This window comes from Podarcis filfolensis (assembly GCF_964270895.1).
Source record: "Podarcis filfolensis genome assembly, chromosome: 4".
Classification (NCBI taxonomy): Eukaryota; Metazoa; Chordata; class Lepidosauria; order Squamata; family Lacertidae; genus Podarcis; species Podarcis filfolensis.
The window spans coordinates 67,922,031-67,940,332 of NC_139607.1; the positions used below are offsets into that span (position 1 = coordinate 67,922,031).

The 18,302-nt window shown below is 41.3% G+C and overlaps 1 protein-coding gene and 1 long non-coding RNA gene across 2 annotated transcripts; one reads left to right on the forward strand and one right to left on the reverse strand.

Moving 5' to 3' along the window:
• Nucleotides 1-1,436: 1,436 nt before the first annotated feature.
• On the reverse strand, nt 1,437-11,260 carry TRAT1 (T cell receptor associated transmembrane adaptor 1). The gene is made up of 6 exons (XM_083611760.1): nt 10,784-11,260; nt 6,799-6,915; nt 4,317-4,353; nt 3,776-3,849; nt 3,272-3,330; nt 1,437-1,948 (listed from the first exon to the last, which is right to left on the reverse strand). The coding sequence occupies exons 1-6, from the start codon at nt 10,803-10,805 to the stop codon at nt 1,685-1,687; spliced, it is 573 nt and encodes a 190-aa protein (XP_083467886.1). The 5' UTR covers nt 10,806-11,260; the 3' UTR covers nt 1,437-1,684.
• A 197-nt stretch (nt 11,261-11,457) lies between these two features.
• Nucleotides 11,458-13,104, forward strand: LOC310761659. Its single transcript, XR_014547643.1, has 2 exons — nt 11,458-11,657; nt 12,861-13,104. It is a non-coding gene; the product is annotated as an uncharacterized lncRNA (long non-coding RNA).
• Nucleotides 13,105-18,302: the final 5,198 nt, after the last annotated feature.

The following is an 18,302-nucleotide window of genomic DNA, read 5'->3' on the forward strand; positions in this document are numbered from 1 at the left end:
CTACAATTAGACGCAATCCTAAATCAACCAGCCTTTTCCCAACAGCCTGCACTTAAATGCCACTCACCAATTTCAACAGGATTACATTCGCTTAACTGCAACTCTTTTTTCAGTACCGGACTTAAAAAATCTTTTAAAAATTTATTACCAGGTACAGCCTTAGACTAAGCTAAGTGAGTATATCTGGGGAATAATAAGGAATAGATTATAAAACAGACTACTGTGTAAAAAGACAGTAGTCATAATTCAAATACCTAGAAGAATGTCAAATTCTTCCTTGGAGATTTATTTTTACACCTCATTTACCCCTTTCTTTCCAGACAATTGAATTCAGATGCACAAGACATTACACACTCGTTGAGCAATGGGGATCAGCTCTAGCAGTACTTATCAGCAGGAAACAAAACATATGTGGACATTAAATCTGCTCGTTGTACATGTGTTAATTAGATGAACCAAAGCTGTTAACATTATTCACTAATTAGCCCTAAATATCGCACCATGTTACTAGACACACAATATGCATGGTGTTTCTAAATGTACAATGTGGCAAATCCTAAATGCATAATGGATGAACAAGGTTCATGTTGAAAAGTTAGCAACACTTTAGTCTTTCCGGTATAAGACCTAAGGCAGGCATAGGCAAACTCTAGCCCTCCAGATGTTTGGGGCTACAGTTCCCATCATCCCTGACCACTGGTCCTGTTAGCTAGGGATGATGAGAATTGTAGTCCCAAACATCTGGAGGGCCAGAGTTTGCCTATGCCTGACCTAAGGGCTTCCTTTTATGGACTAGTGCTCTAGCTACATAGCTATGTGCCCTGGGTTTGTACATACACATTTATGGGAATGGGGTCAGCTCTGAAACAGTATGAGGGGAGAAAAGGAATTTCCTGTGTGAATCAGGCTTATCTACATAAGCACCCAGTCAGACGGAGTTTCAGTTCAGTCAAGTCTCCCATTAAGAAGTTGATGTGATCTTGCTAGGAGGGAAGATAGCTTGCTTGCTTCTCAGTCATGGGATCAGAGCCTGGTTCTTAAATCAATTGTATCTCTGGTTTGCTTGTTAAAGCTTTGCCCTAGGGTGGTGGTGAGAAAGAAAAAAAGGCATTTCCCCCCCAATTTTCTAAGTTTGTATTGTTCTATTTCTAACAGTTCGATCCTATGTATGTCCACAGACAGTTTTCCGGGTCATGTGGCCAGCATGACTAAACCACTTCTGGCACACAGAGGACTGTGACGAGTGTCAGAGTGTATGGAAACACCGTTTACCTTCCCTTCGCAGTGGTACCTTTTTATCTACTTGCACTGGTGTGCTTTCAAACTGCTAGGTTGGCAGCAGGTGGGACAGAGCAACGGGAGCTCAACCCATCGCGGGGATTCGAACCACCAACATTCCAATCAGCAAGCCCAAGAGGCTCAGTGGTTTAGACCATAGCGCCACCCCGTCCCCCTATATATATAAATACACGCACACAGAGAGAGAGTATATTATTTCTCAGTTGACCATCTACTTGGCAATGGACCCTGCTAGGCCAAGGTCAGATAAATGTAGAGCTATTACTGAACAAACATCCTTCCTATTCAGCTAATTAGTTTTTAAGCTACCTGGTATCAACCCAGTTGTTCAGTTGTTTTCCAAGTATTTTATCAGCTACATTAACTTGGCTGGGCCAAATTCCTACTAAAAATTGGCATCATTCATAGTGTGAATTAACCCAAATAGTTTGTGAGGATCCTCGTGAGTTGGATCCTCAGACAGTTTATTCTCAGCATTCAGTTGTTCACTGTTGAGGTAAATGCAGGAGTCTGAGGGCAAGTTGCTGCTTCTGGTGAGTTGGTCTTCATCCACTTCCAAGGTAGGACATTTCTTTTTTCGAGGGTTTTTGTGTTTCCTCCTGACACTGTGATCCAAGGAAGCATAGCACATCTGACGCTCGGCTGTCTGCTACAAGAAGGCAAAGAATAAGTAATTCATATTATTCAGTCATGGGATTGTAGTTATTTTTAAAAGAACCTATGAGGTTGCAGTATGTGGGGTTTATTACATTAGTTTAACAGATTATAAGGCCAGCGCTTCTGTCCCCTTTTCTAACTTTCACACTGAACACACCTGTTCTGTGACCGACATGTTGTCATTCACCCTTGTCATTCCTCCACGCTATTCCTTTCCCTCTGCTTTCTGCCATTCTTCTAGGCTTTACCTAGAATGGATTTCTGTGCTGAAACACTGGCACACTTTCTCGTCAGGCAAAAGGGGGGAAAGGTACACACCTTGCAATGGGCAGGTAGCACAGTGCATGCCAGTAGGCCACCTCACGGCTCATCACATGAGTGGCTGTGGCATGAACATGTGAAAAAGGCTGGGAAATCACCGCACAAAACCCCCAGGTTAAGGGGGCTGCAAATGGATTTCTCCAGAATCACCTAAAGCAGAAACGAGCGGTAAACTTGCTCTACACTCATTAGTTTCTCAGAAGTGGCTCGTGTGAAAGCTCAAATATAATGCGCAAAATAAGAGTGAGGGAAATGTAAAGAAAACAGAATAAACTAGTGTGAATGGAGCCATTGTTTATTTGTCTTAGTCTTTGGTTTGCAACAGTTTAAAAAAAACCCCACTTTTTATAGTGCCATGCACACTGATGGTGCTTAATAACTGTTTATAAAGACTTTAAGTGTAAACGCAATACTGTGGTACCTCAGGTTAAGTACTTAATTCGTTCTAGAGGTCCATTCTTAACCTGAAACTGTTCTTAACCTGAAGCACCACTTTATCTAATGGGGCCTCCCGCTGCTACCGCACCACACCGCTGCTGTTCTCATCCTGAAGCAAAGTTCTTAGCCTGAGGTACTATTTCTGGGTTAGTGGAGTCTGTAAACTGAAGCGTATGTAACCCGAGGTACCACCGTAACTGTGGAGTATAAGGAGAAAATGTATTGGGGCTATTCAGTGAACTTTTGCAGAAGCACTAGCAGAAGATGACTTAAAGTGCAGCACCTTAAGACATCTGGATTAGGTGCAAATAGTGGGCCTTAGAAAGGTTGTGGAAAGAGCTTTGTGCAAACGTAAAGACTGGTTTGCGGGGAGAGGAAGGGACTTTTATTAAATAACATTCTTCCTGGAGGTCAGAAGAGTCCTTCTGCTAGTAGAAGGGCACCAAGTTGACAACAGAAGAGTATCAGAACATACGATTCTGGCATTTACATTCACACAAACAGCTCCGATGCAAAATGTCAACCTTCTCTCGAAAGCAAGTCTCCATAGTAATACCTGTACTTCATTGGCAGATGTGTGAGGGTGGGCATTCATTTGTTCATAGCAGCTTTCATCTGGAGATTGTATGAAACAGAACATTTTTAAAAAAGAGTTAAGTAATGCTACCAATGATTTAAATATCTTGGGCTGAGCTGTAGCAAGTTCATTAGAATCTGCAATATGGCCGTTTTAAACATGTCATAAAATATGAAAATACATTTAGAATATTCCCTGGGCTGTTAAAATCATATGATAGACATGCGTCCAGTTATCAGCATTTAATTTCAGGGGGGTGGAGCTTTTAAAATCTTCAAATCTAAATATCTGTATATATTGTATACGACTGCACCTTTGAACATTGTACCCAGCTACGTTGTATTCAGCTGTGCTAAACGTACTGCAATAGTCTGTTCCTTTTCAATAAAAATAAAAAATATTCAAATCTTTGCTTACTCTCACAATAAACGCTTTGACATATTATCCTAAGTGCAGGAGGCAGACATCTTAAGCGCAACTTACTTAGTATGTCTTGATGGTGATGATGATTCAGGTTGTCATAAACAGGGCATTCTTCAGTATAGAACTCACCAGAGCTGCAAAAGAAATTATAGCTATATTGTATGCCACGATGCAAGAGAGTCTGGTTGTGCTACAGCTGATAGAGTTCTGTTTGGCAATCACGAGGAGGTGATGGCCTTTTTGGTGGTGGTGCCCAATCTATGGAACCACTCCCCGCCCCCCACTAAATTGGACAAGCACCAACATTAAGGTCCTTTTGTCACATTAAAAAATCCATGCTTTAACGCTTTTGCTAATGCTTCATTTTCAGTAGGTTGGCTATTGATGTGAACCCTGGACAAGGTTTCAGCTGCATTTTATATGTGACAGTTTTAATGCCAATCTTGCATTTTTAAAGTTGTTCACAGTCATGTGAATGATGTGAAAAGCCGTACAGAAATGTCTTAAATAAATATTTGTATTTATATGTAATCAAGATAACTTTCCATACCAGCCCAATCACTTTTTACCCATAAAAAAGGAAAGTACACATTTGCCATACCTTGGGTCGTATTGCTGATAGTCTTCATATATTTTATCTGGAAAATATTTTGAGCAAATTAGGAAATCATTTCACACCTTCATTTAACTCATCTTCTATAAAGCTGTTTTGTTTTTTAAATCTTTCCTGACTTACACCTTTCCAGTCAGTAATTAGGCGCAGCAGCCTCAATTTAACAGCTCAGGTTTAGATGTTATCCCCTTAATAAGTTCAGTTAATCCATATTTTTGTACATTTTCTTGTGTCTAAGCAACTCTGCAGTAAAAGTGTGCAAGAGAAAAGCTTTCTTAAAACCTTTAAGATCCCAAATTAAGTGATCAAAATGTATAGTAAAACCAGAACTGAGGGTATTTAGTATGTGCAAAGTAACTTAATAAAAATTAACCCAATCGTCCTTGGTTGAACTCTCCCACAGGCGACCAACTAGACTCCACCATTCCTCTTATTTGAATGCGTACAAAAATAAAATAGTTCCTACAGTTTACAAAGGACATTTTCCCAGCCTGTCTTGCCTGCAGAATTTTCTCATTTACAGTGGCAGGAGCGCAGCTCTTTGTGATCATGTCCAGATTAATTCCAGACTAATTCCAGACTTCTACTTCCACACAGGAAGCAGACTTAGGTAAAAAAGCGTAAAGGACTCCTGGATGGTTAAGTGCAGTCAAAGACGACTATACAGAGCTCATCTGGCTTTCAGGCCAAGGAAGCCAGCGTTTGTACAAAGACAGTTTTCTGGGTCATGTGGCCAGCATGACTAAACCGCTTCTGGCGCAATGGGAAACTGTGACGGAAACTAGAGCACACAGAAACGCCGTTTACCTCCCAGCCACAACAGTACCTATTTACCGTATTTTTCGCTCTATTAGATGCACCGGATGATAGCACGCACCTAGTTTTTAGAGGGGGAATGCAAGAAAAAAGTATTCTTTAAAGGGAGCACTGAGCAGAGCCTGTATGCATCCCAGGCTCTGCTCAGCGCTCCCTTTCACTAGCCGTGTGGAGCGTGTGTGCGGGGCTTGCAGGCTTTCCCCCGGCTCTTGGGGGCTTTTGGGGGATAGCCGCATGAAGCCTTCGCAGGGCAGCGGGATGAAGGCTCCCCGCTCCCCTGCGGAGGCTTCGCGCAGCTAAGTCAGAAGCTAGAACAGCTAGAGGGAGAACTGTGCAGCACTCCCTCTAGCTGTTCTGGCTTTTGGATAGCCCGCTCCCCTGCGGAGGCTTTGTGCAGCTAAGCCAGAAGCTAGAACAGCCAGTGGGATCGCAGCGCAGCTCACCCCATTGCGGGGATTCGAACCGACGACCTTCCAATTGGCAAGCCCAAGAGGCTGAGTGGTTTAGACCACAGCGCCACCTGCTCCCCTTCCACACAAGAAGCAGACTTACACAGAGAGAAGATGTGTCCCTAAAGCCCAGTATAGTCTTCAGAGTTGGCTATGATTGGCAACAACAAAGTCTCACACACCCAATATCACAGAGTGACTTAAAATACAGCAAAGTCATAGAATTGTAGAGTTGGAAGGGACCAAGAGGATCATGTAATCCAACCTCCCTGAAAATTAAATTTGTGACCTTCTGCATAGAAAGCATGTGTTCTAGCCCTGAGCTCTTATTACTCCTCACATTACTGAAAACTTACTATGGCATTTTTAACGTGTATTATTTTTGTATATGAATTACAAACTGATCAGTCTAAATACAGATGACATTTACTTAAGAAAAAATAGCATTTAACTTTGCTCAAATCTAGCCTAATTCCTTGGCACTGAAAGAAAATGCTGAATAAATATTTGTGATTTTATATAGCACTGGTACTCTCCCCATTATTATATTGGATAACTGAAGCTTTGGTCGCATTAGGGAGGAAACCATTTTACAGAGTTCTAGTAACTATTTTATTTATTTTACAAGATTTATATACGCTTGATTGTTGTAAAGCCTCAAAGTGAGATATAAAAATAATAATACAATTGGGGGGGGATAGTTAAAACCAACTAAAAATATTTAAAACATAATTAAAATGAATGATAAGCTATAAACCAGATTAGAAACATATCTGCATTCTACATGTCTAGCTATGTTTTTCCTGAACCAGAAAAGGTTTTTAGCAGGCACCAAAAAGAGTACAGGGAAGTCACCTGCCTGATATCAATAGGCAGGAAGTTCAAAAGTGTGAGTGTTGCCACACCAACAGATCAACTTTTTGCAAATGTGGAACGAGCATCATAAAGTGGTTGAGAGGATATATATAGGGGTCAGGCGATCTCACAAGTAAACTGGTCCCAAGCTGCTAAGGAAATTATATACTACTAATAACACCTTGAACTTTGCTTGGTTGAAAATCAGCAAATCAACACAGGTCTCTGAGCAAAGGGATTATATGCTGTCAGGATATCATTCCTGTTAGCAATCATACGACAGCATTTTGCACCGACTTCTGGATGAAGCACAAGGATCTCATAAGCCAAAAAAATCTACTGCCTCTTACTTTTCCTTTTCTTTTCCTTCAAGTAGTACGATACATTCTTCGCCAAGGAAATAATCATAATTGTCGTTACAAAACCAAGAGGTACCCAGCAAGGGATACATTGGAAACAGTCCATTTCTATAATAAATAAAAAAATTACACATATTAAAAATAAAACAACCTTTACATACACACACTTCATAATTATTGTGACTTTCTATATTGGATCAGATTGTTACAATTAATGTTTGATGTTTTATTATGTTTTTATATGTGTTGGAAGCCACTCAGAGTGGCTTGGGCAACCAGGAGGAGGATTGAAAATAAACACCTCTCTCCCCGCCCCATTGATGTGGTCTGTCCATCTATGTCCCCCACCCCATTCTGGTCTTTGTACCTATAATTGTGGGGTGTGCTATAAACTTTATAACCTCTTACCACTGGAAATCCTGTTCAACAGCACATTCAGTTGCCATACCCACCCTGGCTTCTGAGGTTTTTACAGGCCCTGACCACACCCTTTCATGTTTATTTTCATGAGCATTAAAGGCTAGAAATGTGCTCTATTTTTAGAACAAAAAAAGATGGTGTGGGTAGGCCATGGCTCATTATGCACTCGAGTCAAGACCAACTTTGGTCTTTGTGCAATGCAGCTACAGAATAGTGGAATGCACAGAGCCCTCTGGTTCTCTTTTCAAGGTACTTCCCTTGGGGAAAGAACAATACATCTTTGCTGCATAATTGTCTCACTTGCAGGACACAGGAGGAAGGAGTTGGTCCATCTATCTAAGCACTGTCTAGCCCGGATGGCAGTGGTGCGTCCATCTTTCCTAGGCTACCTGGAGATGTCAAGGCTTGAACCTGCAGCCTTCTGCATGCAAAGCATCAGTTAGACCACTGAGCTACAGGCAAAGGGCTGGGGGTAGGATCTCTAGCAGAAAAATGGCACAGGCTGAAAGGGTTGGGGAGAAAATCCTCTCCCCTGTGCAGTGCACAGGTCTTAAGTCTTCCACTTTCGTTTCCAGTCTCTCTTGCCCCCATTTTGTACAACAAATCCAGGAACAAAATGAAAGAAACGAACAGCCATTTTCAGACCAAGCTTCCCTTGAACGTCTATGTTTTCAGACGCATGCTGCTTAGCAGGGCCAATTGGTGCCCATTAGAGCTGGCAGGGCTGCTACAAAGTCATGGGGTGTGGCCAATGAAGACTCTGAAATAGGGCCATTTGTTCTGATTTTCTCTCCATTTTCCTCCCTTGCACAGACAGTGTGGATACTTGCAGATCTACAAATACTCAGCACCTAACTAAATTGAAAATTGTCTGTCGTTGGTACAGAAGGGGCTCACACTGACACGGTTGTTTCTCTGCTGGGAAGCAAGGTGTGCAGCTTCCACCTGTTCTGGTTCTCTCCCTTTGCAAAGAAGCAGCAGATACTTAAACACTGCACTTTTATCAGTATTTAGCACTTAAGTGTCTTAAATTGGTTCAGAAGGGCTCCCTGAGGTCTCAGTTGTAAGCTCCACTGAATTCCATAGGGATTGCTCCCTGCGAAGTATGTGCAGTACAGAACTGCAACCTGAATTAATTAGTATCTCTACCTGTTCTTGTTTAGTGTCAATTTCCAAGTGAGCAGCTATGTTAACCTGTTGCAGCAGGAATAGCAAATATTTTTTGTGGCACCTTAAAGTTTAATGAATTGGTTATGACATACAGTTTTGTGGAACAGAGTCCACGTCATGAGATGCATGAAGAGTTAACCTAAGCTGGCAGGCACATATAGGTTATGTAAGCAGTGAGGTCAAAGGGAAATAAAATGCAAAATATACAGCAATTTTGTGAGGATGCCATAGGGCTTGAATAGGCCTGAAGAGATATTTAGGCCAGCATGTTATGGAAGCTGTAATTAACAAGATGTCTATTATATCTGACATAATGCTGTTGATCCTGTAGAACAAGCGCATTATAACAGAAACAAGGGAGGCATTCATTGTGAGTTCCGGCACCTATTTTTCTAGAACAATAGCACTGGGGAAGGCCATCCAAATGCAGAATTTCATAAGAAACCACAGGATAGATATGGCTTCTGTATGAACAACTGCCTCCAGAACAAACAGTGGGAGCACATTGGATGCAGAAGAAACAGGAGTGTTCCCAGTAGTTTCCACTGGCATCTTTCAAGCAGCTCATGAAAACTTTTCTATGCCTCTACAGCTGGAAGTCAATGGCGCCCACCTGAAAGGTGCTGGAACTAAGTTCTGGCTGAAAAAAAGCCTTGTAGAACCTAATAAAATTAAAACAAATGTGAGCAACTCAAGCTAAATACACTGCTACGTTCAGTATATTGTGTCAGAAACAGGTAGCGTGCGAACTTTAGGATTAAGCCTGCTTACACATTACTGACATAAAACAGAGAGGACATATTTTTCTCAATTCAGATTGAAGTTGGATCGGTAGGAAACACATCAAACAGTATTTCATAAGATATGGATTGTGGCGTAATGTTGTGTGTACGTGATGTCCCAAACCAGCAGTGGCAGCACACTGGATGCAGTATATATGGAAGTGTGGACATAGCTAACAGTCTTTTAGGCACCTGCTTAAGAAAAAGGCTAGGAGATCCAAGCATCCAGGGACCATAGTCCTTTGAATGAAAAGACTATAGTTTATTTTCTACTCACTACATACCAGGCAAATGAAAGTAGAATCTGCTTAATACTGCACCTATAATTTTACCTATACCTAAAAACAAAGAAAACATTTTCTCCAAACCCTCAGCAGTATAAATAAGTTCCTGTAGCAGTGACCCTTACCAAAAGCAAATCCATTAAGAGAAACTAAGGACTTAAGCTGTGGATTTAAGGCTGTGTGGAGATAAACTTTCGAACCAAAGCAATGTTTCAAGATGAAGCTGGAAAGCTAAGAGTTTTGGAATGATGCAGTTAAAAATGCCGTCGCCATTTTGGGAGGCATTGTTGGAGCTCTTGGGTCTGGGAGGAGAAAGAGAGAAATAGAGTTGTTTACATATCGTGGATCAACTTCTCGGTGGGACTTAAGAGCAACAAATGCCAAATTTATGATGGAAAGAGCGATGTTATCTACGAAGGAGATATATGGAAACCATCTGGACTTAGTGGAGGAATGGGAAATCCACACAGGATTATTATTTTGCTTATCGGCTTAAGGAGACTAACAGAAGAGATCGTAAAGGAAAAAGAGAAATTATATGAACAAGATATGATGTGGAAACACCAAGATAAGACTGGATAGAATTATGAATTTTGTTTGGACTGATTGGGACTGATTTGGACATTAACGCAGTAATAAGAAGATGATCTGAATCCCCCTTTGGATCTTGAAGTATGGGTTCCCCCAACAAAATTTAAAAATTTGGCTTTGTAATTTGGAATTTATGTGATGTGATTTAATTTGATGTGATTGGCCAGTTAATAAAAATTATTTTTAAAAAAACAAAAGCAAATCCATTAAGGTAGCAATCCTATGCCTACTGAGAAACTCTGTGGGACTTCCTTCTGTGAGTAAACACGCATACAGTAGTTTCTTCCTGCAAGTTACTGAACAATATAAAATTGGTGTAAACAAAGTAATCACCTTGATGACCTTTCAGAATAGGCTTGAACATCTTAAAAAGGGTCTGAATCTCTTGAAAGGTATCTTTAAACAGCAGTTAATCAGAACACAGTTAATTGGGTTTTTAATATTCAAGCTGCGTGGCTTCAGAGGGTAAAAGCCACAGCATAAAAAGCAGCGGTCCCTTAGATCAGGTAGCAATTATAAAGCACAAACATTAATTGTACCTACCAATATTAATGGAATTGTTCCTCCACCTAATTTGAGATTATCTAAGGTTTATGAAGATGACAATAATAACTAGTCATCATAATAATTAATGCAAGTGTTGAACCATAAGATTTGTAACCTTCTGCAAAAATAATTAGCCTAAATTAGCATGCCCCAAATTACCAGTAATGAGGAAAAGGTACATACCTTTCAATTTCCTGCCGTTCATAAATTCAGCACTTTCACCCGAATAGAAACAAAAAAGGTTTCAGAGTTGAGATAACTTTGCAGATTATGCGGGATGCGTTTACTTGGCCCAATTTTGAGTCAATATGGGCACCTGAAGCGCAAGTTTAAATCTTTGTAGATGCAAACAGGAAACAGAGTAGACACCAAGGCTTCTTCTCTAACAACCACGGGACGTGGGCTACGATTCCCCTCTCTTCACTGTTTTCTTAAGAACAGATAAGATGTGTTCAAGTGATGCATTTGAAGTGTGACAGTGAGAGCCCTCCACCTCCAATCGAAGCACTCTTGAGTGGAGCTTCTGATGAAGGATTCACATAGAACATGCATTGCATTGTGGGGATTCACATTTTTCTGTCATTAAGACAACAATAACACTCATTTAGTGCAGCCTCTCCTAATTTCTGAATCCAATTTCAAATTGTGAATCTTGACAAGCCACGAGGCAGAAATACAGTAAGAGGCTTCTCATGTCTGACTGCTCTCATTTCCCACCACCGCGGCATCATTATGATGATGAATGAGTAGAAGGGGGAATGGAAATCGCTCCATATAGCGCAGGATATAGGCAGGGGGTAGGCATGTTATGCATACACTGCACATGAGACACCCTCTACTCCCTTCCCTGCTTTTGCTGAACAGGTTGGATCAACAAGTGTTTCTTTTCCTTCCCACCCCCTTTCTTCACTGCCAACAAATGGTTAACAAACGGCAGCCTCTGATTAGCCGTGGTTCCAGGAGGGAAGAGTTTAAAAGGAAAGGATTTGAAAAGAGACAGTTAGTTGTGGGAGTTGAGAGGGTTGGAATTATGGAGGTTGGAGAGGTTGGGAGATAGGTAGGGAGACAGGTTGAGGTATAAAGAGTGAATGGGAGAAAGAGCTGGTTCTGGGAGGGAAACAGCTTCCGCTCTAAGCATATTGTGAAGGACAGAATGTGGTGTCCTGTAGGAGGAATGGACTGGAATTTTACTGGGAGGCAGAGGTTGAGCCAGGAGAAGTAGGAGCTGGAAAGGAACAGCCTACTTGGGACTCTAGTCTGGAGGGGAGAGATTCTTCTAAGGAAAAGAATAAACTCCCAGACTCAGTGAAGGGAGGGGGTGTGGAGAGCCCTTTGATCTGAGGACAAATTCAAGAGAAATCACACTGTATTCCTGAAGCAACCTAAGTTGAATCCCTTTGAGTGATTTACTATCTTGCCTTAAATGAATCTTTATTGTTTATTTAAAGAAAACCAGTCTGAGACTCCAACTTACTAGTTACCCCCTCACAAAGATCCCACGCAGGATTCTCCAGGCTAAAATTTCAAGGGGAAAGGGAAAGAGACCTTCAGGTAAAGGGTTGTTCAGTGAGGTGGGGGGCAATTTAAGTGAGAGCGGGCCCAACGGCGTGAGAGGGAAAAGTGCTGTCGTGCCTGTCCCAGCTGGGTCCCAAAGTGGAAGGGAAATATGCAAACTTTTGCTTTTTTCTTCAAAGGAGCGTATAACTGGAAGAAGAAAGCAAAGATATGCACTTGGGGAGGATCCATAGTTCTGTGGTACATGATTTGCATGCAAAAGACTCTAGGTTCACTCTCCAGCATCACCAGATAGGGGTGGGAAATAACCCTGTCTGAAACTTGGGACAGCCACAGTTGGGACTGGCAGCAAGGAGCAGGTTGTGAAATGAGAGGAAGTGCTCCTTCAGATAGTTGGGGCCCAAGTCATTTAGGACTTTTTATACCAATAGCAGCCCCTTAAAATGGACTAGGCAATGAACTGGTAACTAGTGCAGCCCCTTTAAGAAAGCATGTGAACTCACTGGAAGTATGCTTGGATGACTGGAGGTCTGCCAATTTTCAACAAGCTTCTGCAGCTGTGCTTGTAAACCTGGGCTAGGCAGCAAGGAGCAGATGATATTTATCTTCATGCCACATGTGGAGCCACTTTTAAAGCCCCAGCTGAAGAGGCTGGTTAAAAAGTTGGCCACCCTAATTTCAGTCACAGCTGACTCAGGGCATGTGCTCACTAATCAACATTTGCCAATTTTTGTCTCTCACTTAGCAAAACCAAGATTCTGCTAGGGATGCATATAACACAGAGAGACCTGCTGGACTATTAAGAACAAAGAAATGAATAAGGCTGCAACATTTAATTTGCTTCCTGTGCTTTTTGATCCATGATGACCCACTTGAGGGGGGGGGGAATCAAAATCCATAATTGGGCTATACCATTATTACAACATTTTCGTTGGTCATATTTTGTAACATGTTGCATTGGTTCTAATAAAGTAATGATAGGCTCTGGATTTTGGTCAGTTGAAGGCTGCAGTTCTATACTAATTTGCCTGATAGTATGTCCCATTGAAATCAATAGACTTTACTTCTAAAAAGGAATGTATGCAATTGCTCTGTACATAATTATTAACTTTTTCATATAGCTTTTTCATTAACTGAAAGGTTACTCCCAATTTATTGGGCAGAAGATTTTTGTTTTCCTTTACATATTTTTTAAAAATACTTTTAATACAAATACCTATAAAAACTGTGGCAAGTGTTACCTTAAGAGAGACATGTGTCCTTCTACCTCATGCAAGAGGAAATGTCTTTTTAAGATTATGCCTGCTATGACAAATGAGTGTCTCATCTAAAAAACAAAACATGTTGTTTCCTTCAGAAATGTTATTTGTATGTGAGGTTTTATGCAAATTTAATCAATTAACTCACTCAGGGTGGCATTCCAATTGAATCATGCACAGAGCAGAGCCATTGTAACTGATGGGCATCAGTAACTGCACATTGCTTTCAATAGATCTACTTTGAGTCTGACTAACCTTGTATATCATCCTTAGTTTTACTTAATTAGCATACAACTCTAAAAATAAACCATGGCCTTGGTTTTAAATAACATTTAACTGTATTTGAAGACAAAGGTGTCTCTCTTGAAACCATTACTTTCATAGTCTCACCAGCTACTGAAAGCCATAGACTTCCTGGGGAGAAACCACTATGTTTTTTCCAGAACTTTGAGCGACACTTTCAGACATGGGCCTCTAAGAAGTTCTGCACACAGATATTTTCCATTGAAAGAAATCCTGCCTGTCTTGTGAGACTTTGGTTAGACTAATGATGCAACGGAGTTAAACAAGGTCACATTTGATAACCCAGAAGTATGTATTGCATTAACCGAAGCATAGACTGACCTCTTCTATAGGCCATGTAAGAATAACCCTGTACTGGGGACAGTTGTTTAGGGCAGATGGTGGAAAAGGAGATTGGGATTTACTGGTAGGAGATAAGAGGTAGGTCTATGTTCCTGTTGTGGTAAAATATTGTCCAGGTCAGACCTCTCAATAACCTTCAGAGAGAAGAAGCAACACTATTCAAAAACAATACATTCAATTGATACAGGAAGGATAATTCAGATCACCAAGTAACATGACTTAAGCAAACAAGTGATTAAGTAACTAATGTGTAGAGATAGCACAGCAAGTGACTGTGAATATAGTTACCACTGTGGTATTTATTGGAATAAAACAATCAACTGTGATTAGTGGCTAATGGTTTTTTCTCTGGTAATGTCTGAACCGTCAGTTGACAATATTCATATATTTGCAACTAATATATTTACAGCACAGTTCTTTGTGTGTTTACTCAGAAGGTTGTGGTGGGGGAGAAATTCCATTTTCACTCAAAACTGAATTTATCAAATTTAAACTTTCTGAAATAACATGAGAACAGAAGCCCTGCCATCCTCAAATTCACATTTATCTGAATGTTGTAATGCAGTTCTCCAACTAATGTCCACAAAAATGCATGTATTATGGGAAAGTGTGCATAAATGTGAACTTATTTGTGAAAGAAATACAAAAATGCATTATACAGGGGAAATCGCTTGCAAAAATGTGTACAGTAGTCAAAACAGCATGTAAAATTGTGTTTATTATGAGAAATTCACACTCAAATGCTGAGGATTTTTCATGAGGATTTTTTTTTTTTAAAAATTGCAAATTGTTGTAGAAAGGTATAAAACTGAATTCAATATGGTAAAAATGAGAAACAGACGCAAGGCCCTTTGGGCTCAATGGACTTGCTCACAAGCATATATTTACAGGATTGCAGCCTAAAGCTTGAATGGATATCTTTACAGGGCTTGCTCATATCATTCTTGCCCTTAAGTCAAGTCAATTTGTATCTCTTTTTCTCAACCCCTGGATTGAACACTCTTTATCAGACATGGTGCACTGACAGAGCTTCAGATGCGATGCTGACCCGGCTTGTTATCAGGAGCACAGTGATGGGACAGGCCAGCAAATCTCCTTGTAGCCCTGCTGGCCTTGAGGCCTGTGAGTCTTGTCAGAACTGGGTGGGGGAGAGAAACAGCAGCTGTGGCTTATTAACTGACTTTCAACCCAGAGATCACTATTTAAGGATTGCTGCCCACCCCACAATAGGCTGCTTACTATCGGTGGGCTGCTCCAAAGGGGGAATTCTCCCTTGGAACTACTATCTCAGTGTCTTCATGAGGGTGAGGGTACCAGCCTCTTTCCTTTTTGTATTTGTTTTTCTCTGTTACTCTTGTGAAAAAGCATGTGGGAGGATTTATTATTTTTTGCTATGGTTGCTCGGAGGCAATGATTTATGCCAGTCCATGCAAGAGCCTGGGTTTGCTGGGTGAAGGGTTCCCAGTTGCTCAAGAGGCAGAGTCTGTAGGTACAGAGTGGGGCTCTCTTTATGTAAGAGACTGAGGGGGAATGAGGGCTGCCCCAGGGGTGAGAGAGGGTGGGCACTGTTTTGAAGTCCAATTGGTTATTCAGGCAGTATGATGTCTTGTTTTCTCTATCCTAACACACATATTCAGTTTAATTCTACTTGCACCAGGCAGTGATCTCATTTATTTTATTGAGTACTCATCCTGGTTTCCAGTTGGTCATTTACACATCCAAACTTTCCAATGCACTTTGCTATCCCTTTCCTCACCCATAAAATGTCTACTTTTAAAAAATAGATTTGTTGTGCTAGGGCACAAACCCAGAGCCCTTCCAGACATCCTTGTTATTGTGTATTCATGATGATTTGTGCTCCTTGTAGGATCAGGGTGGTAATACACAAACCACACTTTCAATAGCATGCCTGCAAAAAGTTGAGGGTGGATATAACGCTTTGTTTCCAATCGGTGCATGTCTTCTAATTTCATGCTGAAAACCTATAACTTTCCATACAACAAATGTTCTGGGAGGGGTGTTAGTCCTGCTTTTGCAGTGCTAAAGCACAAGAACACAAGGTTAACCTTCCAGATGGCATGCGGTAACAGTGATGGTCCAGTATAAATTCACCGCAAAGGCACTATTACTACATAAATAGCATGTTCGGAATGTGTCTGCAAAAACACCCATCTGGAGGAACCCAATGCCTCCTATGAAATACTGAGCCTGTAGGTACCATGACTGGTGCTGAGCCTTGCAAGGATTGGCCAGAGGTCCATTACAGCCATGTTGGTTGGGGATAGTGGGAACTGACCCTAGGATCTTTGCATATAAAGTATGTGCTCTACCAATGAGCTATGGGCCCTCTCACCATCAGCTCTAGACTGGCCATTGGTCACCTGCTGATGCTCTGCTTGACACGCAGCTATTGAAGGCATACAGGAATTCTTGCAAAAATAAATGTGGCAACCCCTGCTGCATTAGTTAGATATTGATGTTACCGTGTTTGATTGCCAAGTCAAAGTACTTAATCTATTTTTAAGCAGCGGTGTCAACTATAATGTCTGGTTAACACACTTTTTAGATACTAATATGAAACGCCACACTGTGCTGACTTGTAGTGATTTGACGTTTGTGACAAAGGTTTTGCACCTACAATAGGTTTTTTTTGTGTGGCTGGAAGTGCTTCACAAGCTCAAATCAATAACTCATTCCTGTTATGTACCTGGTGTTTCATTCAGAACCTGCAGTTCCTTTGGATGCTGCTGAAACATAAGAAACTGTTAATCAGTAGCAATGTACCACACTGTTTGCAACAACATGTTGTCTGAAGTGAGAAGTATATTAATACAGTATTGCCAAGTATTTGAATACATTCATGTGGTATATAATTAGTAATTGTTGGAAGTGGCTTGGATGGCAGAATTAGAAGTTTTATATTGACCAAACAAGTTGTGCTGCCACCCTGTTCCTAATACTTTACTAGAGATGGTGCCTTTTCAGGGGTAGTGCTGCAATTCTGGAACACCCTCCCTGGGGAAATTCACCATTCATCCTCTCTACCCTTCTGAGTCAGACTCTTGCATCTCTTAGGCTATATTTGTTCACCAATGTGTGTTTTGATACTGAGTATCTGGATATAGTTATTGCTTTATTATTATCTTTCATTTTTTGAGAGCCCACTTGGAAACAGAACAAAAAATTCTAAAATAAAATTTTAAATGGTGCAATTTTGCTACCGCTCACTAATCATACTCTGTTAGTTACAGTACAGGCACAAGTAGATTTTATTATTTCTAGCAAAGAAGAAAATACATATGAGAAAATACATATGAATGGAGAAAGCCATATCTCTAAAGCTGCGGACAGGAGTATTCCTCCCATTGAAAACACCAGCTTCAAAGCAGAGGTTTGTTTCAAGATTGAAGCTGGGGAAGAAGGGTTCAGTATCCTACTACCTACTGCAGTCTCAATAGCAATCAGCCCCACCACACTGTTGATGCCACATGCATTTTTTATTTTTAAAAAGCTGCATATTAAATGCTAAACTTATTTAATATCACACCTACTTTGGCCTTCAAGGTATTCAAAAGAACCGCTTAGAAAATGCTTCTCTTCCTGCTGCCTCTCAGTGTTGGCAGTTCCTGCTGGGGTTAGTTTTGGAAGTGGAGAACCAATGGAATGACCCCAGGGTCCAGCAACCAAGATGCAGAGCTGGCATCTGCCGAGTCACCAGCTAAGGGGCTAGACCAGCGGTTCTCAACCTGTGGGTCCCCAGATGATGTTGGGATGATGGGAGTTGTAGTCCAACAACATCTGGGGACCCACAGGTTGAGAACCACTGGGCTAGACGGATTCAAGACTCTGAGCCTGTACCTAGCAATAGAGAGACCACTGGGCCTGAAGCTGACACAGACAGGGGCACAAAACAGCCTCCCACAGCACCAGGGACTCAGGACCTTCATGGGCAACTTTTCCTGAGCCCAAGGGACCCAGTGGCCCCCCCTAATACCTCAATAGTCTAGTCTCACAGGCAAAAGTCTCTGGAATGCAGAAACACTTCTCTTCAGGCCAAAGGGTTGCCCTTTAAGAAGTGAAGTTCTCCACTAGCAGCTGGAGCTTAGGAAATGTTGTTGGGAAGGAAGGAAGGCGAGCCTTAAAAAATAGCTTGGTTTGCTTTGCTTTTGGCATTGGGGGGGGGGCAAGTTGCTCATGTGAAGTCTCTGTGGTTCAGTAATGCCTGACCCTAGATGCCCAGGCAATGCATGCTTACCACCCACACTGCTCTCAAAATCAAAGCA

Bases quoted from the DNA above. Each gene is read 5' to 3' on its own strand.
- TRAT1 (XM_083611760.1), bottom strand. From the start codon at position 10,805: ATGAACGGCAGGAAATTGAAAG. The intron at 3,331-3,775 runs GTAAGTTGCGCT...TACAATCTCCAG, and splicing joins TCACCATCAAGACATACTAA to ATGAAAGCTGCTATGAACAA. The intron at 1,949-3,271 runs GTATTACTATGG...GCCTTCTTGTAG, and splicing joins CATCTGCCAATGAAGTACAG to CAGACAGCCGAGCGTCAGAT.